The 26902-nt window shown below is 42.9% G+C and overlaps 1 protein-coding gene across 3 annotated transcripts in view; it reads left to right on the top strand.

Annotated features, from left to right (window-relative positions):
- WDR27 (WD repeat domain 27) overlaps nucleotides 1-20517 on the top strand; it is a 215322-nt gene extending 194805 nt beyond the window's left edge. For all 3 annotated transcript variants that reach the window (XR_007413166.1, XM_049114652.1, XM_049114643.1), the window contains one exon: nucleotides 18447-20517. Coding sequence is in view for 2 of the 3 variants with exons in the window: in XM_049114652.1 (XP_048970609.1) it covers nucleotides 18447-18500 (54 nt within the window). In the remaining variant the exon portion in view is untranslated. The remainder of the gene's footprint in view (nucleotides 1-18446) is intronic.
- Nucleotides 20518-26902: the final 6385 nt, after the last annotated feature.

Below are 26902 nucleotides of genomic sequence, written 5' to 3'. Positions count from 1 at the left end.
CACGACTCAGAAACAGCTTAGGGGATGCCTGGGTGGCTCAGTGGTTGAGCATCTACCTTCGGCTCAGGGCATGATCCTGGGGTCCTGGGATCGAGTCCCCACATCGGGCTCCCTGCATGGAACCTGCTTCTCCCTCTGCCTGTGTCTCTGCCTCTCTCTCTCTGTGTCTCTCATGAATAAATAAATAAAATCTTAAAAAAGAAAGAAACAGCTTAGTTTTCTTTTTCATATTCCAGGTAAGATACGGTGGTCCCCTGTTTGTTCAGAGTCTTGCTGCGTAGACTAATCTCCAGCATGATTAGAAATGCAGTGATTGTCCTTCTCCGATTGACTTATTTCACTCAGCATAATATCCTCCAGTTCCATCCACGTCGAAGCAAATGGTGGGTATTAGTCAATCGGAGAAGGACAAACATTATATGGTCTCATTCATTTGGGGAATATAAATAATAGTGAAAGGGAATAAAGGGGAAAGGAGAAAAAATGAGTGGGAAATATCAGAAAGGGAGACAGAACATGAAAGACTCCTAACTCTGGGAAACAAACTAAGGGTAGTGGAAGGGGAGGTGGGCAGGGGGTGGGGGTGACTGGGTGGCGGGCACTGAGGGGGGCACTTCATGGGATGAGCAATGGGTGTTATTCTGTATGTTGGCAAATTGAACACCAATAAAAAATAAATTTATTATTAAAAAAATAAAAAATAAACTTTCACTTTACTTAAAAAAATGCACAGTGACAATGAAATTGAGAAAGTCATTTTTTTGTGTGTTTGAATTAGATGATTAAAAATGAAAAAGGGGGGGAATCCCTGGGTGACTCAGTGGTTGAGCACCTGTCTTCGGCCCAGGGCGGGATTCTGGAGACCCGGGATTGAGTCCACGAAGGGCTCCCTGCATGGAGCCTGCTTCTCCCTCTGCCTGTGTCTCTGCCTCTCTCTGTGTGTCTCTCATGTAAATAAAATCTTTAAAAAAAATGAAAAAGGGGCACCTGAGTCACTCCCATCAGTGAAGCGTCTGCCTTCAGCTCAGATCATGATCCAGGGTCCTGGGATCAAGCCCCGAGTTGGGCTCCCTGTTCGATGAGGAGTCTGCTTCCCCTTCTGCCTCTGCCTGCCGCCCCCCGGCTTGGGTGATGTCTCTGACTCTCTCAAATAAATAAATAAATAAATAAATACATAAAATCTTTAAAAAAAATGAAAAAGAAAAACTGCACCTTGTTGCTCCTTTCCCCCATATAATAATAAACAAGAAAGATTAGCGATCCTCTGTTCATTCAATGCTAGTCCTCACTGGAGTTTCTCCCACTCCTACTGCTCATTCTTGTCTTGTTTCCTTCTTCTGTGTTTATTTAGTATCATTCATTCACACTTCTCCAGCTTATTGAGTTGAATATTTCACTGATTTATTTTCATACTTCTTTTTTCTTTGTGTTTGCATTTAAAGATGCAAATTTCTCTCAAAGTACCAGCTTAGTTTTAGCTGATGGGTTTTGACACGAAGCACTTTAGTTTAAATTGAATTTTAACTACTTAGAATTTCCATTATAGTTTCCTTTCTTCTCAGTGACTTGCTTTTCTTCCACCTAAAACATATGACTTCTAATCAGTTATTTCCAAAGATGATTATTCATATGACCTAGGCCTAGGATAGTGGCCTACTTCTGGCTTAGTTTTTACAAAATTCCCATGTGTGTCCGGAAATCATATATAATTATGTTTCCACTTACCATCTGCTGCATCATCGCTGTTGGATCAAACTTGTGGATGTTTTCAAACCCGTGACATCACTATTATTTCTGTACATTTATTGTCGACGTGAAGCAGAATGTGCACCTGCATATCTGCTCTCCTCGTTCTCCTTCTCGTGCTTCGAGCTGTGGCTTTGGACGTCTGGACACTGTCTGCCATCAAGTCTGTGCTTGCTGGTCTTTCTGGGGATTCTTCTGTGTACTATTACCATGCATTCATTTTCTTTCCTGCTTAGGGTTTGGAGCTATGGTAATTCCTCTGTCTCACAGCAGCGGAGTGAAACCAGCCCTGCCTGTGCTGCTGGGCGCTGACATGTGGTGGGCTCTTCCCGTCTACTAACTTTCTTAATTCAGGTTCTAGTTGGCTGTCTTTCAGCTGGATGGTCTCACACATTCACCATTTTCTGGACTACTGAAATATTCACACTGACTTTTACAAATGAATTTTTGCTGTTTTTCATCCTGGTCCTTTGATTCTTTTGTTTCCTTTTCTATCTCTGCAAGGTTGATTTTTAATATTTTTCCCAGTGTTGGCTGAAAGCTAGAGGTTATACTTCTATTTTATTGTAACTGTTGCCCTTAATATGTAACTGATATACTAGCTGTAATTTTTTTAAAGATTTTATTTATTTATTCATAGAGATGCAGGGAGAGAGAGAGAGAGAGAGAGAGAGAGAGAGAGAGAGACAGGCAGAGGGAGAAGCAGGCTCCATGCAGAGAGCCTGACGTGGGACTCAATCCAGGGTCTCCAGGATCACGCCCTGGGCTGCAGGCGGTGCTAAACCACTGCACCACCGGGGCTGCCCTGTAATTTTTTTTTCTTTTAAGATTTTACTTACTTATTTGAGAGCAAGAGACAGAAATAGGGATGGAGATAGTGAGAGACAGCATGAGTGAGAAGGAGAGGGAGAAGCAGACTCCAGCTGGGCAGGGAGCCCAACACAGAACTCAAATGTCCTAGGACAAGGAGGTTTAATCCTCAGTTAGGCAAGATCAAAACCAACACGTTATGCCGTGCACGCAAGGAAAGCCAATATACATGGCCACAGACCAGTGAGATATCTTAATGTTCCTGCTGCCCACAATCATATTTGAAGTAGGTGGCTAAGAAGAGTAGCATTGAATAGCATGTTAAAATTCTGTTTTAGGAAGAAATTCAGAGTCTCCTCGTTTCTAAATTTCCTCTTTTGATGAATGAGGGGCCAAGCAGTAATTTCTTTGTGCAGAAATTCCAGACCTTTCCCCCCATCCACTACAGTGAGCTCTCCAAGCACGCAAAAGGGCAAATCCTGGTGACCTTTGGAGCAGAGAGTCTGGCAGCTGACTTGTCCATGCACAAACACATGTTCTCATCTGGCAGGAATCCAAGTCCATCACAATTAACGAAGACATGAATTTCTCTCTTCATTCCAATGGCACAGCTGGGTTTTATCTCCTTCACACTTGTTGTGCTAGATGAAGTGTCCATGAAGATGGCCATCTCCAGTCACAGGAGCTGTAGAAATTCCAAGATTTCCTGTAATTTCCCTATTGCCTCTAGTGGTAGGGATGAGACTGGGACAGGGCTCTGACCCTCTGTGAGCAGGTTTTCCAGCCTCCCACCAGGAGGCTCAGAAGGGTGGGTTGGCCTTGGCTTGACCTCCAACACAACCAGGTTTGGTGACTTCACCTTGAGTTTTCAACCTGGTGCTGCTTCTCTCTATGAATGTTTTCTTTTTTCCTTGAGGCTGTGTATGGAGTGCACCTACAAGGCCTTGTGCTAGAAATGGCATCTTCTCACATTCTACTCAGAGTGGAGGGGAGGTATTCCTGGTTGTCACGGGGTAGGGTGATTTTTACATCATAAAAATAGTATTTACTATATGCTGGTGGAGTTTTAAGGCTATTAACTAACGTAGCTGTCAGATAGGTTGCCTGAGGTGGATGCTGTTATAATCCTCATTTTAAGATGGATATGAGGCATGTGAGGTCACGATAGTGTCAGTAAGATGACACAGCTGGCGAAAGGCCTGCCCCAAGTTGTGCTGAGTGCTGTGCTCTGCTGTCTTTACTACTGATGGGCCACATAAATTTTGGATGGGGAATGGGGAAAGTATGAAGGTTCTAGAGAATCTTGAGTTTGGAAAAAAGTGGCTATGTTCAGACCTGTTAAGATAAAAAAATTTTGTAGGCAGAACTGCATGATCTGCCTCACCCATTGTACACTGGGAAGGTGGCCTTCCGTGAATAAAGAAGAGATCTCCCTGCCTGTGAAAACACCAAGAAGAGGAAATAAGGACACGTGGAGGCTGTGTGAGAGTTGAGGACTGCTAGCAAACATTCAGAAGTTTGGCAACTGTTGGAATCCACATTCGAAGCTGGAATCCATATTTGACATGCAGGGAGGACGAGCGGATCTACAGCCCAGAATGTCTGTCTTGTTCTTCTTGTATTCTTCAGTTCCTGCTGGAAATGGAAACCAAATGGTTTTCACCTCTGCTTATTAATCATTTTTCAGGATTTGTCTATTATGTGAACATAAGGTGTGTGCTACTGAAAAGCAGTCTATTATGTGTTACATGTGCAAACACCTCGAGTTTTATAAAATCAGGCTTATGACGTATGCTCTTAATTCTTCAAATGAAGTATTACTATAGCAGCAAGTCTCACCATGAACAGACATTTCTGCAAAGAAGACATCTAGATGCCAACAGACATCACTCGGCATCAGGGAAATACAAATCAAAGCCACAATGAGACACCAGCTCACACCAGTGAGAATGGCTAAAATTAACAAGACGGAAACAACAGGTGTTGGCAAGGTTGTGGAGAAAGGGGAACCCTCTTACACTATTGGTGGGAATGCAAACTAGTGCAGCCCCTCTGGAAAATAGTATGGCATTTCCTCAAAAAGTTAAAAATAGAGCTACTCTATGACCCAGCAATTGCACTACTAAGTACTACCTAAAGGATAAAAAGATACAGATTCTAAGGCACCCTGATGTTTATAGCAACATTATCAATAATAGCCAAATTGTGGAAAGAGCCCAGATGTCCACTGACTGACGAATGGATAAAGATGTGGTATATATAAATATAGTGGAATATTAGTTATTAGAAAAGATGAGATCTTGCCAGTTGCAATGACTTGTATAGAACTAGAAGTTATTATGCTAAGTGATTTAGTCAGAGAAAGATAATTATCATATGATCTCACTCATATATATGGAATTTAAGAAACAAAACAAATGAACACAGGAGAAGAGAGGAAAAAATAGAACAAGATGAAATCAGAGACAGAGACAAACCATAAGAGACTCTTAATCATAGGGAACAAACTGAGGGTCACTGGAAGGGAAGGAGGTGAGGGCATGGACTAACTGGGGGATGGGCATTGAGAGGGCACTTGATATGATGAGCACTGGGTGTTATATAAGACTGATGAATCACTGAACTCTACTTCTGAAACTGATAATATACTATATGTTAATTAATTGAACTTAAATTAAAAAAATAAAAATAATAAAAAAATAAATCTGGGAAAAGAATAGAAAATATGTAGTAAAATAGTAAATTTAAATTAAATGTAAATTAAATATATTTGAAAATTGTGGATGTTTTCTTGTATAATGTATGTAGTTACATTCCTGTGCTTTCGTTTTGTTTTTATTGTTCTTATTTATTTTATTCCCCAAAAGGATTTATAACAGTAACAGTTTTTAGTCAAAATGAATAATTATTATCAGGGAGAAAGAATTGGAAACTGATAGGAGAAGCACTTTAACTTTGATATAATATTTATGATTATGCATGGTATACCATATAGCATTATCATTGACAAGAGTTTAAAATTTAGGCATGTTAATGTCAAAAATATTATAAACAAATTTATGAAGACAAATTATAAAGTAAGAGCTAATTTGGACAGATATGAAAAATGATTAATGTTATTAATAATAGTAATAGATTAATAGGGATTTAGATTAGATTTAGATTAATAGGGAAAGAAAGCTGGTCAGCTATGTTAACAGACGATTCAAAAATGAAAACTGAAAATGACCAATAAAATTAAAGATTTAAAAATTGAAAAAGAATCTACTGGAGGACTGTTCTAGTCATTTTTTAAAAAGCAAAGTGAATACAATATATGGACATCTTGAAGGAAAAAAAAAAAAGCAGCAGCAAGTCTCACTTACCTGAGGTACATTGTTATTTGCAGACTACATGGCTTAGAACAAAAAGGTTTATATATTTTTTATAGCCAATTGGTATTTTTATATAATTTAAATAATCTTGGACAATTCCTATTATCTACTTCATTTAGTCTAACATATGGTAGCATTTATTATATTTTTTAAATTATGGTTTACTGATAGTTTACATAAAGTCCATTCTATGTGGTATAAAATTAAACAGTACTTAATGGATGGATACAGCCATACAACCTTCACCACAGTCAAGAGGGAGATGTCTCCCACCAGATATCAAGTCTCTCCAGAACCAGGATGGGAAATATCCCCTCACCGGGGTCTTGTGAGTCCCTTTGTAGTCAACTTTTTCTTCCCATTCCAGCCACTGATTTGATTTCTGTTCCTTATGTCTTTTCAGGAAGTCATACATTTTGAATAACACACTAGATATTTAGTGTTTTTATTCTTTCATATAGGATAATGGTTATGAGACTTTTTGTATTATTGCATGTATCAATAGTTTGTTTCATCATATGGTTTCACAATTGTTCATACATTCACCAATTTGTGGAAGTTTTGCTTGTTTCCAGCTTTTGTGTATTATGAGTAAAGCTATAGAAACATTCATGGACACCACTTTGTGCCAATGCATGTTTTTCGTTTTTTTGGATAAATAACTTACATATGGGATTTCTGGGTGGTATATGAAATGTATGTCTTATTTTATAAGGAACTGCCAAAATGGCCTTTTTATCTTCCACTAGCACTGAATGTATAAGAATTCCCCTTGTTTTGGGCAGCCTGGGTGGCTCAGGGTTTACCGCCGCCTAGAGCCCAGGACCCAGGATCGAGTCCCATGTCAGGCTCCCTACATGGAGCCTACTTCTCCCTCTGCCTGTGTCTCTGCCTCTCTCTCTCTCTCTCTCATGAATAAATAAATAAAATCTTAAAAAAAAGATTTTCCTTGTTTCACAATGAGAGTGAGGTATTTTTTATTCTAACACCAGCTAACACCAGCTAAATAAATGCAAAATGTGACTATATGCCTATTTCAGTTATGGACAAACCTATGTGAATTCTAAATAGAACATGGCCAAATGAATTCAGCTATGCACTTAAAAATGCACTTTAAGGGCACCTGGGTGGTTCAGTCAGTTAAAAGTCTGCCTTCAGCTCAGGTCATAATCCCAGAGTGCTATGACTGAGTCTCATATCAGGCTCCCTGCTCAGCGGGGAGTCTGCTTCTCCCTCTCCCTCTACCCTTTTCCCTTGCTTGTGTGCACACGCATACACTCTCTCACTCTTAAATAAATAAAATCTTTAAAAAAACTTTTTGATTAAGTAGGATTTGATTTCTCTCTAAGTGCAAGATTGGTTCAACATTGGAAAATCTAATGACTTAATTCACTACTTTGATAAAGAGAAAATATTTTGTGTTATCTCAGTAGATGCAGAAAAAGCATTTAAATCCATTACTGTTTAGGATTAAAAGGAAATCTAACAAAGTAGGAATATTTCCTTGGTATTGGTGGTGATCTCTCCTTTCTCATTCATGATTTTATTAATTTGAGTCTTTTCTCTCTTCTTTTTAATAAGGCTGGCTAATGGTCTATCTATCTTATTAATTCTTTCAGAGAACCAACTCCTGGTTTTGTTAATATATTCCACAGTTCTTTTGGTCTCTATTTCATTGAGTTCTGCTCGAATATTTATTAACTCTCTTCTTCTGCTGGGTGTAGGATCTATTTGCTGTTTTTTCTCCAGCTCCTTTAGGTGCAAAGTTAGCTTTTGCATTTGAGTTCTTTCCAGTTTTTGGATGGCTGCTTGTATTGTGATGTATTTCCCCCTCAGGACTGCTTTTGCTGTATCCCAAAGATTTTGGACAGTTGTATCTTCATTCTTATTAGTTTCCATCAATCTTTCTAATTCTTCCCTAATTTCCTGGTTGACCCTATCATCTTTTAGCAGGATGGTCCTTAACTTCCATGTGTTTGAAATCCTTCCAAACTTCTTCTTGTGATTTAGTTCTAATTTCAAAGTATTATGGTCTGAAAATATGCAGGGGACAATCCCAATTTTTTGGTATTGGTTAAGACCTGACTTGTGACCCAGTATGTGGTCTATTCTGGAGAAAGTTCCATGTGCACTTGAGAAGAATGTGTATTCAGTTGCGTTTAGATGTAAAGTTCTGTAAATATCTGTGAAATCCATCTGGTCCAGTGTATCATTGAAAGCTCTCGTTTCTTTGGAGATGTTGTGCTTAGAACACCTGTCAATTGTAGAAAGCACTACATTCAAGTCACCAAGTATAAGTGTATTATTATCTAAGTATGTCTTAACTTTGGTTATTAATTGATTAATATACTTGACAGCTCCCACATTAGGGGCATAAATATTCATGATTATTAGGTTCTCTTGTTGGATAGATCCTTTCAGTATGATATAGTGTCCCTCAAAGGAAGCAGGGGTAGCCATCCTTATATCAGATAAATTAAAGTTTATCCCAAAGACTATAGTAAGAGATGAAGAGGGACACTATATCAAAGTAGGAATAGAAAAGAGATTCTTGATCTAATAAAGGTATAAATCAATATTTATAGAAAATATTATACTTAATAGATTTTACATGCATTCTCTTTAAGATCAGGCATGTGACAGGATAGCTACTCTCAACTCCTTTTAATGTAATATTGGAGATTCTGATCAATAAAACACAGAGAAACAAATGGGAGTAAAATGGCTTGGAAGAGGAGAGACAAAACTCATTATTTGCAGATGATTTGATTCATTTAACTGGAAAAACTGATAGAATCATTAAGTTTTTAGAAGTAACATAATTCAACAAGGTTTCAGTATGGTTGCTGCATGTAATATCTAGTTACAACAATCAACATACCAGTAATAACTAACTGAAATTAAAATAAAAATAAGAGTTCCTTTATTATAACAAATAACACTTAAAGGCAGCTAAGAGCTTAATTAAGAAGAAGGAATAATTATGGAGAAAACTTTAAAGCTCTAATAAACTGCATAGAAGATCTGAATGGTATTACATATCCTTTCTTTTTAAAATTTCTAAAAAATTTAAACTCAATTAGCCAACATATGGTACATCATTAGTTTAGAATGTAGTGTTCAAGAATTCATCAGTTGTATATAACACACTCAGCCCTCCTTAATACCCATAACCCAGTTACCTATTCCCCCACCCACTCCATTGAACAGCCCTCATTTTGTTTCCTAGAGTTAACAGTCTTTCATGATTTGTCTCCCTCTTTGTTTTCTTCCCATTCAGTTTCCCCTCCCTTCCCCTATGACCCTCTATGCTGTTTCTTTAATTCTCCGTATGAGTGAAACCATATAATAATTGTCTTTCTCCAATTGAGTTATTTCACTCAGCATAATACCCTCCAGTTCCATCCACATTGATATAAATGGTATTTACCCTTTCTGATGGCTAATATTCATATATATAATGAATATATATAATTCATATAATATATATAATAATAAATATATAATCTATATATCTATATCTATATATCTATATCATCTATATATCTATATCTATATCATCTATATCTATATATCTTTATCCATTCATCTGTCAAAGGATATCCCAGCTCCTTCCACAGTTTGGCTATTGTGGACATTACTGTTACAGACATTAGGGTGCAGGTGCCCCTTTGGATCACTATATATCCTTTCATAATTTATGACTTAATATAAGAATGCCAATACTTCACCAATTTATAAATCTATTGCAATCTTAATCAAAATTCCAGCAAGATTCAATAAACTTATTCCAAAAAACATTTATTATAGAAAACAGATCCATAAAAGGCTAAGTCAACTTTATATTTTCTCTATCAGAGATATTAAGATATTAAGACATTAAGATATTAATTAATATTAAGATATTAAGACACATGAAACTACAGAAATAAAAATAATGCAGCATTGGTTCAAGAACTAAAATAAAGCCAAAAGAATATAATTGAAAATTTAGAGATAGATCCATGTATATTCGGGAACTCAATACATAGTAATAAGGCACCATAAAACCCTGGGGAACAGATGGATTATTTGGTATAAAGCTTAGGGAAAATTGGATCTCTATAGTGAGAAAAGGTGAAATTATACTTCTATTTAAACATTCATACATCTAATGATTTAAATATCTAAATGTGAAAGGTAAAACTATAAATAAATAGGGGAAAAGGTAGAATAGGTTTATGACCTATGCTTTGGAAAGACTTCATAAAACTTGAAAAAACTTGTACAAAAAACGAGACAAAATTTGATGAATTTATTTTCATTAAAATTAAAGATTTATTTTTAATGAAGGACATGATGGCAAAGGTAATGGTCAATAACTGACAGTATAGGGGATCCCTGGGTGGCGCAGTGGTTTGGCGCCTGCCTTTGGCCCAGGGCGTGATCCTGGAGACCCGGGATCGAATCCCACGTTGGGCTCCCGGTGCATGGAGCGTGCTTCTGTCTCTGCCTCTCTCTCTCTCTCTCTCTGTCTCTCTGTGTGTGTGTGACTATCATAAATAAATAAAAATTAAAAAAAAAAAGAAAAAAAAATAACTGACAGTATAATATTTAAATCTGAAAAATGAAAAATATGTTAAAAAAATGGACCTTGATTCTTGCTGTACCTCAGAGTCACTTGGGGCCTCTGTGGGTTTTTGTTTTGTGTTTTAAAGATTTATTTTATTTTATTATTTAAAAAATTTTTTTTAATGTTTTATTTTTTTATTTTTTATAATAAATGTATTTTTTGTTGGTGTTCAATTTGCCAGCTTACAGAATAAAACCCAGTGTTCATCCCGCCAAGTGCCCCCCTCTGTGCCTGTCACCCATTCACCCCCACCCCCCGCCCTCCTCCCCTTCCACCACCCCCAGTTCGCTTCCCAGAGTTAGGAGTCTTTATGTTCTGTCTCCCATTCTGATATTTCCCACACACTTCTTCTCCCTTCCCTTATATTCCCTTTCACTATTATTTATATTCCCCAAATTAATGAGAATATATAATTTTTGTCCTTCTCCAATTGACTCATTTCACTCAGCATAATACCCTCCAGTTCCATCCACGTTGAAGCAAATGGTGGGTATTTGTCATTTCTAATGGCTGAGTAATATTCCATTGTATACATAGACCACATCTTCTTTATCCATTCATCTTTCGATGGACACCGAGGCTCCTTCCACAGTTTGGCTATTATGGACATTGCTGCTATAAACATCAGGGTGCAGGTGTCCTGGCATTTCATTGCATCTATATCTTTGGGGTAAATCCCCAACAGTGCAATTGCTGGGTCTATTTTTAACTGTTTGAGGAACCTCCACACAGTTTTCCAGAGTGGCTGCACCAGTTCACATTCCTACCAACAGTGCAAGAGGGTTCCCTTTTCTCCACATCCTCTCCAACATTTGTGGTTTCCTGCCTTGTTAATTTTACCCATTCTCACTGGTGTGAGGTGGTATCTCATTGTGGTTTTGATTTGTATTTCCCTGATGGCAAGTGATGCAGAGCATTTTCTCATGTGCATGTTGGCCATGTGTATGTCTTCCTCTGTGAGATTTCTGTTCATGTCTTTTCCCATTTCATGATTGGATTGTTTGTTTCTTTAGTGTTGAGTTTAATAAGTTCTTTATAGATCTTGGAAACTAGCCCTTTATCTGATATGTCATTTGCAAATATCTTCTCTCATTCTGTAGGCTGTCTTTGAGTTTTGTTGACTGTATCCTTTGCTGTGCAAAAGCTTCTTATCTTGATGAAGTCCCAATAGTTCATTTTTGCTTTTGTTTCTTTTGCCTTTGTGGATGTATCTTGCAAGAAGTTACTGTGGTCAAGTTCAAAAAGGGTGTTGCCTATGTTCTCCTCTAGGATTTTGATGGAATCTTGTCTCACATTTAGATCTTTCATCCATTTTGAGTTTATCTTTGTGTATGGTGCAAGAGAGTGGTCTAGTTTCATTCTTCTGCATGTGGATGTCCAATTTTCCCAGCACCATTTATTGAAGAGACTGTCTTTCTTCCAATGGATAGTCTTTCCTCCTTTATCGAATATTAGTTGACCATAAAGTTCAGAGTCCACTTCTGGGTTCTCTATTCTGTTCCATTGATCTATGAAAAGCCCACAGCAAATATCATTCTCAATGGGGAAGCACTGGGAGCCTTTCCCTTAAGATCAGGAACAAGACAGGGATGTCCACTCTCACCACTGCTATTCAACATAGTACTGGAAGTCCTAGCCTCAGCAATCAGACAACAAAAAGACATTAAAGGCATTCAAATTGGCAAAGAAGAAGTCAAACTCTCCCTCTTCACAGATGACATGATACTCTACATAGGAAACCCAAAAGCCTCCACCCCAAGATTGCTAGAACTCATACAGCAATTTGGTAGCATGGCAGGATACAAAATCAATGCCCAGAAGTCAGTGGCATTTCTATACACTAACAATGAGACTGAAGAAAGAGAAATTAAGGAGTCAATCCCATTTACAATTGCACCCAAAAGCATAAGATACCTAGGAATAAACCTCACCAAAGAGGTAAAGGATCTATACCCTCAAAACTATAGAACACTTCTGAAAGAAATTGAGGAAGACACAAAGAGATGGAAAAATATTCCATGCTCATGGATTGGCAGAATTAATATTGTGAAAATGTCAATGTTACCCAGGGCAATATACACGTTTAATGCAATCCCTATCAAAATACCATGGACTTTCTTCAGAGAGTTAGAACAAATTATTTTAAGTTTTGTGTGGAATCAGAAAAGACCCCGAATAGCCAGGGGAATTTTAAAAAAGAAAACCATATCTGGGGGCATCACAATGCCAGATTTCAGGTTGTACTACAAAGCTGTGGTCATCAAGACAGTGTGGTACTGGCACAAAAACAGACACATAGATCAATGGAAAAGATTTATTTTATTGTATTTTGTTTATTTATTTATTTATTTATTTATTTATTTATTTATTTGAGAGAGAGAGAGAGAGAGAGATTGAGAGAGCACACAAGTGGAAGGAGCAGAGGGAGAGGAAGAGAGAATCTCAAGCAGACTCCATGCTGAGCATGTGGGGCTCAACCTTATGACCCTGAGATCATGACCTGAGCTGCGGTCAAGAGTCAGACACTTAACTTCCTGAGCTACCCAGGTGCCCCAGGGCCTGTGTTTTAGTGTCACCCTTGTGCCTCACCAGCAAGAAACCAAGTCTCTGTGAATGAGGGTGGGTGCTTGTATTTACCTAAGGCCACTTCATGTGATAAAGATTCAAAATGAGGCCACCAGTTGAAAAGGAATATTGTGTGTACTGTTCTGGAGACTTGATGTAAATTTAGTTGTGGGTTATTATTATTTATGTATCCTAGAGCTCATGTGTTTCCTCAATAACTATACGATTTTTCCTTAATTCTGGATAATTCTAGCTATTATCCCTTCAATATTCTGTGTTTTCAAATCTCATTGTTCTCGCCTCCTGTAACTCCTTTTAAATGAATATTTACACTCAGTCTGTCGTCTAAAGTCTCCTTCACATTTTTCATCCTTTCAACTCTGAGCTGCATTCTGACTGATTTCTTCACACCTGTCTTCCAGTTCATAAATTCTCTCTTCAGCTGTTCCTAGTCAGCTCTTAATTCATCAATTGAAAGTTTATGTTTACTGACTCTTGTTTCTAGCTTCATCGTGATTGTTTTCAATCCTACAGTTCTTTATTATAGCAGCTAATCCTTTTATTATACTCCTAGCCGTTTTAAACTTATTGATCTGAAGACCATGTATGAAGTAGTTGTCTGCGGCGTCCAGTACTCACTCCATTTATGCTGTATGTTGTGTCCACTAACTCTAATTCACAGGAAAAGGTCCAGAGATGACCTTCAGCAGAGCTTATCCTTGAGGGTCCTGCTTTTGTGGAGGAGTGGTTCAGGGGGTCTTCGGTTTGCTCTGCTGGGTGCTCTGGGAATATTAGTAGCTGAGATTCCTTTTTTTTTTTTTCTAGTTAGCTCCTTGATATGGATTTCCATGTATTCCATAGCAAAAGCAAAAACTGCAAATTCCCTCTGGGCTGCCCTTGGTTATGGTATTTGAGGTGATTTCCTCACCTCAGGCTGAGATATCTTGTCTCCCTGGCATCAAAGTGGCCTTCCTCTCCATGCTTCACTCAAATCTAAACGTGTGAATCTTCAGACTTTGGTCGGTTTTCGTGGCCCAACTCCCTTTATCATGAGATCTCACGTTCTCACCCTCTATGTTCACATGGTGACTAAAGCCCAGGTTGTCCCCTAGCATACACACACTTTGCTTTGACTGTGATTTCCTTGGGCAGAAAGTGATGTCATAACCTTGTCACTCTGGCTTTCAGTTCCTTTGTCGGGCTTGTCTATCTTTTCCTGTAGCTCAACTGTATGTATGAACATGGCTCATCCAACCTCAAAACATGAGTCCTTCAGGAGTCGCTAGCCTAGATTTTGCAAGAGCAGTGGTGAGGTCAGTACCCCTGCTGCAGTGGACAGCATACACGCACTGTCATGGATGTCCTGATTTTATTCAAGGAAAGAACTCATCCCTGTTCCTTGTAGTTTGTCTTTCTCTCACTGCCTTTCTCGGAACTTTCCACACACATGGTTATCACAGGAGCAGCAATAACTGGACGTGTGAAGTTTTTTGGGCCCCATGGTAAGACTAGAACCCGCAGGAAACTGGCTGAAGCCTAGTAGCTTAAGTGAGATGAGATTTTGCTGCTGTTTCTTTTGTTTGTTTTGTTCTTTTCTGGCTGTGTGGACTTGAGAATTAGAAACACATGGTTCCCTAAGAGAAAGAAGAAAAAAGAAAATGTTCCCAGGGGCGGACACAGGTGATGATGACAGGGTGCTGGCTTCTGCTTCTCCTGACTCCAGAGTCTATTTTTGATGTTCAGCTCCTTTGGACATTCCAGTAACCATATAACCAAATGCCTTTCTGCTCAACTTGTCCCTGAAAGAGTTAGTCACATCCCCTGAGGGTTCTCACAGCTCCCTCCTAGCCCTCTAGGCAGAGTGGTCAGGGCTCTGCCTTTCTCTGTCTTCACCCCCAAAGGGCACCTGCACCCCAGGACAAACAGCTGGGGACATGCAGCTTGTGTTCCACCTACATGGATGAGGATCCGACCTTTGCAGGTTGAATTCCTAGCCAAACTCAAATGAAACTCTCAGAACTAAGAGCTACTGTGTTTATCCCCTGGATGTTGTTGCTTTTCCTAATGGTTTAGAGTTTGGAAATAGAAATGCCTCAGCCATCTGAAAGTGATTTTTATGTTGTTTGAAGATATGTTCTAAGAAAGGGTTATTAATGTTATAAGATGTCATTAGTATGAGATTTGTAGCAGTGTTTTGCAGACTGAGGTATTTAGAGGAGATAAACCTCATTTTTTTAAATCCCAGATGTGTGTGGTTTATTATCATTGTCTCTGATACAGTCCAATTAAAGAGACACTTTAAAATAAGTTTGACATATGTCCATGAGGGGAAGATTATTTGGGGACTTGCGAATAAGTGACGTTTTGCTACAATGTGAAATATGACTTTGTTTTAGCCATTTCTTTGAAATAAGAACTAAGTTCTTCTTCCAAAACAATAAACATTCTCAGATCTGAATTTTAAGATCTGAACTGTAAACATTAGTCCATTACTCTCAGGATTATGTAAATTGTATACTGGGTCTGAAAATTGAAGATTTTTATCTGTATCTGTCCCTCATCTGTTTGGTCCTACAACAATTCTAAAGTTTTTGAGGGTGCCCCACACGTCTGGTTCTGGTGGGTGCTTTAGGGGCATGAACTGAATAGCCCGAATGACTCCTGACTAGGTAATGTCATCCTGATATTGATCCCAAATGGAGGTAGAGAGAGGTGACTCACCTCGCATCCTATGGCAGATATGTGGTGAAAACAAAGTCTTGACTCAAGTCTGTGATCGTGATCATCATGCTGAAACTCCGGAAGGGACTTAAAGTTTTAATCAAGTAATGAAATCCTAGATGCTTCTCTGCTTGACTTCTTCTAAGACAGGGTGTCTGTATTAATTTCAATACCATCATTACTATCAATAGAGACATGTTCCAGGCAGGGCATCACACTGTGCTGCCAACACTCAGAAATGGTGCAGTTGTTATTTTAGCATTTCCTTTTTTTTTTAAAGATGTATTTATTTATTCTTGAGAGACACACAGAGAGTGGCAGAGGCATGGACAGAGGGAGAAGCAGGCTCTCTGCAGGGAGCCCGAAGTGGGACTCGATCCCGGATCCTGGGATCACACCTTGAGCCAAAGGCAGACTCTTAGCTGCTGAGCCACCCAGGTGTCCCTATTCTGCTTTTCTGATGTTTGACTCACTTAGTCATTTATGACAGCAAAGACCCATCTGTGTCAATCAACTTAAAAATGTCATCCCAGGAGGCTGTTGACAGATTGATGATCCATCTCCAAAGATATTATTGGGACATCTTGAACCTAACAATATGTAAGAAAAGAAAAAAAATGATTTGTGTAAAGCTGAGGGGATCTAGGGGTACATTTCCTGACAGGGTGTGAGGTGTAGACAGCAAGGAGCTGCAGGCACAACGCAGTGTATGAGCCCAGCCTGGGGTCTCAGAGCCCATGGGGACTGCACGGCAGATGCAGTCTTGTGGCGAGCATCGATGTCAGCATGTACACTCAGGTCTAACAGTCAGTGTGACTTCACGGCTCCCCAAACCCTGACCTGGGCTCTGCAACGGACAGATGTGTTGGTGTCAGGAGGGGGTGCCTTTGGGAGGTGACTAGGTCATGAGGTAGGCCCTCAGGGAACTCTTTGTGCCCCAAGGAGAGCCTGGAGCACCCCACGCCCTTCCTGCCATGGCTGCTGCTCTTAGTCCTGTGCATCCAGACTGAGTGACAATGCTTGTAGTTCATCAGCCACCCAGTCTGCGGTACTTTGTCATATGGCCTAGGGGTGTCGAGAAGTTTCTGGAGCACACGCGTGACAAGCTGGAAGATGTCCAGGCCTTCCTCGGTGGCCCGCCCAGCCCAGGGCCAGGTGCAGAGAGGGGGTTTGTATAGCTGCCCCCTCCACCCTGCCCCTGCACACGATGTCAACTGACCCTGACATTGCTCTGGATGGGGCAGCAGACCTGAGCTGGGGGCCCCACAGCCGTCTGGTGCGGGCCACCTGCTTCTCCAGGGCGTGACTCGAGGAGGGGGCCCCCGTAGCCCAGGATGCACACCTTGCTGTCTCTTCTTCTTCCAGGCCAGGGGTTCTTAGAACTTCTAGATCTTTCACAACAGAAGCAGCCAAGTCTTCTCCTATTGACTTTTATTACAGATTTTTAAACATTTCCAAAGCAGAGGCTTTTAAAAATCAAAGGCCACAAAAGTACACACTGCTCCTTATTGCATCGCCCTCCACGGCCGGCGGGCTCGGCGTGTCCCAGCCACGGCCCGACCGGAGGTGCCACACCCAAATGTGGTGAAGATGTCGAAGCAGCATTAGTTCAAGTATCACGACTGCACTGAATTACCTCAGTGTAGGGGCAAGAACAGCCCACAGTGGAAGGGGAGGGGGGGCCACCTGCCCCACACACCCGTGACCCAGACTGAAAGACCATGACCGCAATACCAGAGGCCTACGCAGTGCTTGGGACAAGTGAGTTGGCTAATGTTCTCCAGGGAGGCACAGATTGTGCTGCTCCGATCAGAGGTGAGGACCCTGATGTGGGGCCGTTGGGGACGCGGCGAAGGTCAAGCGGCAGCGTCGCCAGGGCGTGGGTGTGGATTACGTCATCTGATGAAGAGCAGATTCAAAGATCCATCCAGGCTGTAGATCATAGGATAGGTCAGGGTTGTGGTGGCTTCTTGGGATGAGAAGAGTAGAGTTGATTGGATTTGAAGCCACGCTGGGTGTCCATGGGGTGATTTGTGTAATGTTTCAAAATTCAGAATTTTGGTGCAGACTCGAGGTGACCCGAGGCATAATATCGCAGTAGCAGACCAGCATTGGGTCCCTATGGGAGTGGCAGGTGAGGCCCTCACGCACGTGGCCACCTGAGACCTCTGGGGTGAGAGCCTGTGGGTGCTGCCTGGATTTGCTCCCCAGAACACAGACCCCATGTCCCTAAGTAACGGGGCAGGTGGGCCTTACCAGCTGGCCCCTGAGGACCAAGGGGGAAGGAAGAGGGCCTGGCTCCTTGTCTGACCGCCCCCCCCCCCGCCCCGGGCAGGGCAGTGGTGGGAAGCTGGAGGGAGTGGCTATCCTGTCCTCTCCTCTCCTCTCTGGGCCGGTCGACCCCGGATTCCAACCCAGGCACTGCCAGCATTAGAATAGCAGTGAAATGTAGTTCGTGTCAATCGACGATAAGTAAAGTGCCTGCTGTATACACATTTAATGCATTTTGTTCTGTGGTCTAGAAAATTGCAAGTGAGGGAAACTCAACACTGTGAGCTCATAGGATTCCCAGCTCAGGAAAGTGATTGAACCGCACGGTATTTTGTTTTCGTTTGCAGCTGGCCTCAGCCACCCTGGACGGCAGGCTGCAGCTGTTCGTAGCGGACGGCTGACCGCTGGCCGGCGACCACGGCGGGGGGCCCGGCGCCACCAGGACTCACGTCCCTCCCCTCCTCACACTGCTGCTCACGCCCGGCAGTGCCCCCCGCTCCTCCAAGGGCCACCCCTACTGCAAGAACGGAGTTGGCATCCGGTACTTCTGCACAGAATGTGGGCAAGTTAAAACAGAATGTTCTTCAATAGACTGTAACCTAGTGTTTGTTTCATAACAGACTTTGCGGGTGGGAAGGGGAATCCACGCTGGGAGCGTGGGTGTTCAGCAGTGGGCAGCGCTGCCCCAGGCCTCCCGACGACCTGCCCCGGTTCTGCTCGGTGAACAGGGGGCTCTGCACAAGGTTTGGCTACTGGGCCTTTCCTCTCAGCGGAGGCAGAGTCTGAGGATCCCCAGGATCACACACAAACTCCCCAGCCACGAATGGCTGTTCTGGGGATGGACAGCAGGTATCCGCCCTCCTAGGGCCCAGAGCCAAGTCTTTCTGGGGTCCCAGGAGAGTCAGGATGCTTCTAGAACAGGTCCAGATGGCCAATGACCAACAGCACACGATGCCACAGGACAGAGCCTCGTAGGGCTGGCTGGACCGACCCTGGACCGACCTTGCCCCTCTCCTGCCCACAGATGTGCTCTCACTCCCCTTCTGAGAAATAACAGGTGGGCCTCCGGCTCCACATGGGAATGTCCACGCACAGACTGATCAGAAATATACATGCTTTCCTTGCAAAGTTTTAGCGAGACAACATTTTGGGAAAAACTCATTTTTATTTTTCTGACATTTGGAGTTATTTAATCTATGTATAGCAATTCTACTATCTCCCTTTGTTAAAATTAAATTCTTTTGAAACCAGTTAAAATAGGTAAATGGAGCGTTATATGGACAAGTAAACCCATAGAATGTTATTTAGTATTCTTAATTCCAGTTACAGCATTTGAAATTTTTTTTTCATATCATTCTTAATTCTGGCAAAATACACATAACATGAAGAGCACCATCTGAATCACTTCTAAGGACACAGTTCAGTGGTGTTAACTGTGTCCACCCTGCTGTGCAGCCGCCACCAGCATCCGTCTCTAGAACCTCCTCATCTTGCAAAACGGAAGCCACCCCCACTAAGCACCGGGTCTGCTTCCCCACTCGGCCGCACCCTCTTCCTCTCTGTGCCTGGATTCCCCTGTGGAGTCGTCCTTTTGTGACTGGCTCATGTCACTGAGCATAATGTCCCCAAGGTCTATCCGTGTCATAGCAGGTGCCAGGATCCTCGCCGGGTGATAGACATGCTGTTCGTTGTCCATCCGTCCACGGCCACTTGGGTTGCTTTCACCTTCGGCCGTTGTGACTGTTGCTGCTGTGAATGTCAATTTGGAAGGATCTGTTCAAGACCATGCCTTCTGGACTTTTGGGAAAACACCCAGAAGTGGAATTGCTGGATAATGTGATAGTTCTATTTTTAATGTTCTGGGGAAGCTTTGGTGCCACCAGGTGCACCAGCATTTTGTCTTTCACATGCCAGTTCCACGTGTGATGTTTGTGGTGTTAACGTCTTCTTACATATCACATTCATTTTTTTATAGAGATTTTCTCTAAAGTAAGTCTTGATTCCAGTTGCATCAAATGTGACTTTGAGAAAAAGATTTTAAATGATTGAATGTCAATAATAATAGCCAAATATTTTAAAGAAAAACTAATGTGTTAAAAAAAAATAAAACCCTAGACATTAGAAAGCTTTGTCAGGGACAATGCAGGACAAAGTAAATTGGAAAAGCTGTTGCTGAGGTGAGAGGCAGGAGGAGTGGGAGTGTGGGGGGCAGAGCCAGGGGGCCACTCAACTGTGGTACGGGCACTGGGGCCGTGCGAGTCAGACTTGCTGAAGGTGTGGGGCATCTTGTTAATGTTTTATGTGTGTTATATAGTGATTACACCTTCCAAGCAATAAGCAAGTGCACGGTGATGTCAACGTGGGTGGTTCTTCTACCTTCATCAGAGAACATTAATAAAAATAATGTATTATATAGCACTTCTCATTTTTAATGTGATTTCACTTCATTACCCAATTTTTATGACAATGCAATGAGTTTAGTAGAAGTTACTATAGTTTTATTTTCCAAATACTTGACAAAAGCTACATCATAGGGAGGTAGTGCTGGAATTGTGTCTTGGAAAACCCATTTGAAGCCATTCTTTTCACACACAAAGTTGACAGACTGCAGAGGGGCTAGCCCTCGCCAGGGTGGGTGGGAGGAAAGGGCTGCCCGGCCTCGGGGGCGAGGCTTCACCAGGTCAGAGGTCGCCAAGGTGGGGCACGGTGCTGCGGAGGACACCTGGCTAGGGGACGGGCCAGGGCAGGGTGAGGTGGGGTCTAGAGGTGGCCTGCCCTGGGGCTATGAGAAGACACTGTAGACGACCACCAGCAATCTCAAAAGCATCCTATTGAGAGGATAGGTCAGCCCATCCCTCTTCCTGATCCTACAGCAATGATCAGAGGGAACGTCCTTCATCCCACAGGTAGGAAGACTGAGGCTCAGCACTGCTTCCTGGGATGGCCCTGTCGGTGTGCCCCGGGGTAAGGGGCGCTGACCTCCAGGCGAGTCCTGACCTCCGATGGAAACGGGGGCCGAGATGCGGGTCTGTCTGGCCTGCTCCACTTTCAGTAATTAGGATGCTGGGAAGATTCCCTTCTGGGATTTGGATGATAAAATGATTCATATTATGTGGCGTATGTCATGGGGCTTACACGCTCTTGGCACACCCATGTTTTTGTAGACAAGAAAGCAAGAAAGTGATCGAGGCTGCCCAGGCCGTGTGCAGAGGGGTGGTCTAAACGAATTCTGAAATAAACAGTTTCTGTCATTTTTGACATTCTGTGTAAGGCATTCTTTTCAGATGTGGGGTTTTGCTTTTCATTAGTGCAGCAGAGCTGACTTCATGCTTCAGACTTTGGAGGAAGGTGCCTGGGTGTTTCGTAGGGAACGTTACTACTGTTTTGCAGATGATTGATTGTCAGGTGGAGAAGCTGATAAAATCTGTGATAGGACCTGGAGAGCCGTCCACCTGGAGGAGAGGCTTCACGCGGGGAGCACACAGCTCAGCCTTTGGAAGGATATCTTTTCCAGATACCTAGCAGTTTCTTGGCTTTGATTCTATTAAATCGTATAAAATTACCAGCGTGCAGCTGGTTTCAATCTGCAGGAGTGGAAACGTCATGTGGTTCAAAGGAGGGAATTCGTGCTCACACTAACCCTGCCTTCCTGGCCCATTTCCCCTTCTCCCTGTCTTCCCTCCCACAACCATTGATATAGGGCCAACTTTGTTTCTGGCCCTAATTAGAAATAACCTGTCAGCTTGTTTCCTCTATATATTCCCAACCTGATTTTTTTTTTTTTTTTTTGCTATTAGTAGCTTCATGGTCCCCTCTGAGCACCTGGAGCTGCTGACACAGGGCATCTGGGGAACTCCCTGGGGCCCAGGTTTGTTTGGGAAACTCCTCAAGGGAGTGACTGCCAGCAAGTGGTGGTGGGCTCCACCGTGGGGTTTGGGGCACGGGTGTGGCCCTCAGGCCAGGAGAGCCTCACACTCATGACCGAGCCTGCTTGTTTCATACACACCACTTCATCTGAGGTGTTTAGTAGAGGATTGAAAAGCAAATCGAGGGAACTTGGTGCCTGTCTTTTCCTGGCACACGAGCTGAGTTAACAGAAGGAAGAGTGAGGTTGTGCAGAGAAGGTGGGCCTTACAAGAAGGCTCCAAAGGAACAGGGGGACAGGCGGGGAGGGGCAGTGGGACGGTGGCATGGAGGCAGGTGTGCACCTTCGTGAACGTGGGTGTGGGTGGGCCCAAGCAGGGCAGCTCCTCCTTGTGCATGGACATGCGCCCAGGATTGGGGCAGGGAAGCCAGCACCCCGGGACCCAGGTTCTGTCCAGATCGGCGTCCGTGCAGTCTGTAGTGCTCTGGAGGAGATTTTTTATTCCTCCGTTGGTCCTAAAGTTTTTATTTATTTTTTATTTATTTTTTATTTTTATTTTTTTTGTTCCTAAAGTTTTTAATACTGTCACCAGAGGAAACAGCTCTTCTGTTCACTTTCTGAGGGAGTGTGTTGGGTGGAGTCCACGCTGACTGGCATGGAATCCAGAAGCCTGCTGGCTGAATGGCTTGCATCCATCCGTTGCTGACAACCATGATGTGAATGCACGGTCCTGCACCTGCAGATATTAGGGGCTATTGTCATTGTCCTCTGAAAAGCTGCTTACGTGGAGGAGTTCCATGTTGAATCACAAAATCAGAGCTACACAGTGGATGAGAAGGCAAGGATGAAGGCCTTGTTACCTTTTCTCTCTGCAGTGCAAGATTCAATAAAGATAATCTCCACATTGGGCCTTGGCCCTCACAGGCTGCCATGCTGCCCTCATCTGACATGGTGCTTAGTGGCGGCCTCTGCTCTCCAGTCCTCGACTTGTCACCGTTTATTGTGTCGTGGGACTCCCTGGGTTCTCAGTGCCCTCCTGAAAACACCCAGACCCTCAAGTCTCCTCTGGGTCCTGCATCCTGTGCTCGTCCCTACAGCCTTGCCGTATGTGACCCTCTTCATGGAACACCCAGCAACCATTGTCATCCAGAATGCACCGTGTTTCTGTGACCCTCAGGTATTTACCAGCCACCAAGAAAACACTAAATTTTCTACTAAAACTCTGAAACTGCTTTCAGACATGCACCGGAAGTGCCCGGCACACCAAGCCACATTCCATCGGCAGTGGATCAGCCTGGGCGATCCAAATGCATTACAAATGGATGAGAAAATATGAAAATAAAAGCTTTCCTAAGTGAAACCATACTCATTTTTCTTCTACTGTGAAATAAATAAAATAATATTTTTCTTTCACAGATATGGAATGAATCCACACAATTTGCTGTGGTTCTTTTAAAGGAAACTATACTTTTAAAAATTTGGGGTAGGGATAGCTGAGTTAGCCATTTTTATTTCTGAATGAAGAAAAAATATTTTGCTCCTCAAAAGACGGCATCTTGATCAATATGCAAGCCACAGGGTGGGAAGAACAGACCGTATGTGCAGTGCAGTGTGGACACTACCTTAACAATAGGCTTGTTTCCACATAACAACATGAGCTACTCTAATTGGTAATAAAAAGACAAATAACCAAAAATGGGCAAGACAGGTGAACAGGCACTTCATGAAGAAGATACATGACAGCAATATGAAAGGAAAACTCGCCCAACTGCATTCCTAAGGAAATGCAAGTCAGAGCAACAGGGAGAACCTGCTACCCACTGGCACCTTGGGCTCATCCTTGGCTGGGATGCTGTCCTCCTGGAACGCACAGGGCCTGGGGAGGGAGCTCCAGATGGTACAGTTTGCAAACATGTTTGGAAGTCTCTCAAAAAGTCCACATACATCAACTCTGTGTCCCAAATTCCTCCACTGGGTATTTATCTAAGAGAAGGTGCGTGTCTGTAAAATGCCTGTGTGAGTGTATCCTCCTGCCCGCCATCGAGGAGTGGTGCTTGCAAGCAGCAGACCTCAGATACGCACAGTGACAGTTTTGCTGAGTGAAGGCACTGGACAGAAGCCAGTACACAGCCTATGACTCAGATTATAGGACCTTCAGGAATAATTGAAATCAAGAACAATAAAGATCAGGTTGTGTCAGGGGCTGGTCTGGACAGAGTCTCAGGCCGGTTTCCGGGAGACGGGTTTGTCTGCGGCACAAGGAGGCTCCCTGAGGGTATGTGTTGCAAACAGACCCAGCCCTGTATGTAAATGACGCCTCACACGAATGTTCTTAAATATTCGTATTTCTGGTAGTGGTTGGGTCATGACATCATGACATGTGACAGACCAGTGAGTTCAATTTTAGCGCTGGGGACCTGACGTCTACACTACTTCACCTCCTCAGCATGGTGTGCCAAGTGCCCATGGTGATCCAGGCCCTGTTCTGGCCGGAGAGAGATAGCAGGCCTTCCCGTGAGCATGAGCAAGGACCGGCTTTCTTCCCAGGGCCCTTTTGCTGGGCTCGTTCACAGAGAGAGACAGACAACTGTGGCTTTGCCCCACGGGGGTCTTTGTAATGAGGTTTGAATTTTCCTAAAGGCTCACCGCTCAGACTTAATTTAGGCTTTAATTCCACCAAGTATAGATGCAAAACCATAGAGTGAGCATTCTGCAAGCTAGGTAAGAGATGTAGACATAATAACACATTTATGCAAAGGGAAAAATTTACATACTGACTATATATCTACCCCATATGCAAACACCCTTTAAGCTTCTTTTTTTTAAAGATTTTATTTATTTATTCATGAGACACACACACACACACACAGAGAGAGAGAGAGAGAGAGAGAGGCAGAGACACAGGCAGAGGGAGAAGCAGGCTCCATGCAGGGAGCCCGATGTGGGACTCGATCCCGGGTCTCCAGGATCAGGCCCTGGGCTGAAGGTGGTGCTAAACTGCTGAGCCACCCGGGCTGCCCCCCCCCCCCCAAGCTACTTAAATGCCAGTGCTGTGTTCCCTTCCTTGCTCCTGTTGCTCAGAGAGCACGGCAGTGTGTGCACACGGGCTCCTTCCCATGTTTCTTGTCTCTCAGTTTAGTGTGTTCACTAAAGGGTGCTGCATAGACACGTTCGAACCTGTCTTCTCCTCCGTCCCAGGAGTGGCTCTCGGGTGGACTGTGAGCTCTCTGTCCCCATGTTCTCGGAGACCCTGCTCTCTGCCTGCATGGAAACTTGCTTCCACCCCTGTCACCAGGGGCCTGGCCATGCGACGTCCCGGCAGGAGGTTTGGGTGCGGGTCGCAAGGTGCTGCCTCACACCCGTAGGCTCTCGAGTATTCTATTCTCGAGTTTTAGTTGAGACTCTTCGCTTTTGGGTGACTTTTGGCGAGGGCAGTAAGAAATCCAAGTCACTGGGTTCCTTTAACACTTCCCGTAACCCGTGAACAGATTCCCTTGTAGGTGAATGACATTGCTTGTCTGCTGCCCTCTCCTGAGCCCCAGTCCCAGGTCCAGGCCTACTGAGGAGCCTTCCTGTTGCCTCCTGCTGTCCTCCTGGGGAGGGTGCTTATCCCGCAGGGTTCCCATGGCCCAGGGGTCCTGCCCTTGGTCCAAGGCTGTTCCTGCCTCTGTTCTCTGTGGGGAGTTCTCCGCCACAAGGGAGCCTCTGTTCCCTGCTTCTCCCCAGCAGGTCTCCAGAATCCTGGTGTCTGGTGCCATGTGTCTCACAGCCTCCTGGAAGTTGTGCAATGGCCTTATTTTGGTCCTTCTGTTGATATATGTGATAAAAAAGGAGTGATTTTGGGGCTAGGGTCCCACAGGGGGCTGTGATTTCTCCCCTGGTTGCCTGCCCCCTGCCAGGAGACAGGCCTGCCCCTCCACCTGCATCTCGGGGGGGCCTGCACTCCGCCCCTGCCCACCAGGCCTGGTTGTGCCCCTTCTGCAAGAACCCCCACCCTCAACATGTGTGAGTCCCCAGGGGCTTCTCCATCCACGGGCCCTCACTCTGTCCGTCAGTGGGGATGGTAATGTTGGTGATGATCTATGATGCCAACATTCTTATATCGATTTTTAAAAACCATGCCAGTATTCTCACCTGTTAAAAATATAGGTGACACCATCTGTATGTCTCTCTTTCTGCTCCACTTGAGTGTTGAATTATTGGTTGGATGACCAGACTTAACTCCCTGCTCCTGCGGTGCCATGTGCCTCCTCCTTGTCTTCTCCTCGTCTTCCCGTGGGGACACCCTGGGCCATGGTTTTCTTTTGGGCAGCAAGGTTGTTTCTCGATGGGCATGCATAAAATATTTAGCTTTGCCTTTGACTAATTCTTACTTCCTGTCTTACTACAGTAGAGCAACTATTATTATTATTTGTATTATTTTCTAATATTAGATGTTCTTGCATGAAATTTATTATTGTGTAATTTTCTGATATTAGATGCTCTTATAAGAATTTCCTTCCTTCCTTTCCATCCTCTGTTTTCATAAACTAGCCATTTATTTGTTCTTCACACAATCTTATAATGGATGATTATTGTATTAAGAGATTCTTAAGTAATGATGGTGTCTGAGGGCAAAACATTAAATTGGTTTATTAAATGGTACTGTAAGCTTTTAAACAATTGGGAAATCAATTTAGAAACATATTTTGATCGCATGACCATAAATATATGTTTTGTGACTTTTCAGGTTCTTATTATCAATTAAGAGAAATTTCATATTTTCTTAATTACTAATTTGCTTACAATATGAATAATTTTACAAATTTTAATGCATTTTGTTTTCAACCATCCCTTAGGATGCAAATAACTTGATTTCTTATAGAAAAATCATTTTCCTGATGTTAAAAAATCTATTATAACCTGGAATATTTTACCTTCAGATTCATTTGAGAATTA

Source organism: Canis lupus, chromosome 1 (assembly GCF_003254725.2).
Source record: "Canis lupus dingo isolate Sandy chromosome 1, ASM325472v2, whole genome shotgun sequence".
Lineage (NCBI taxonomy): Eukaryota > Metazoa > Chordata > Mammalia > Carnivora > Canidae > Canis > Canis lupus.
This window is presented reverse-complemented; position numbering and strand designations above follow the sequence as displayed.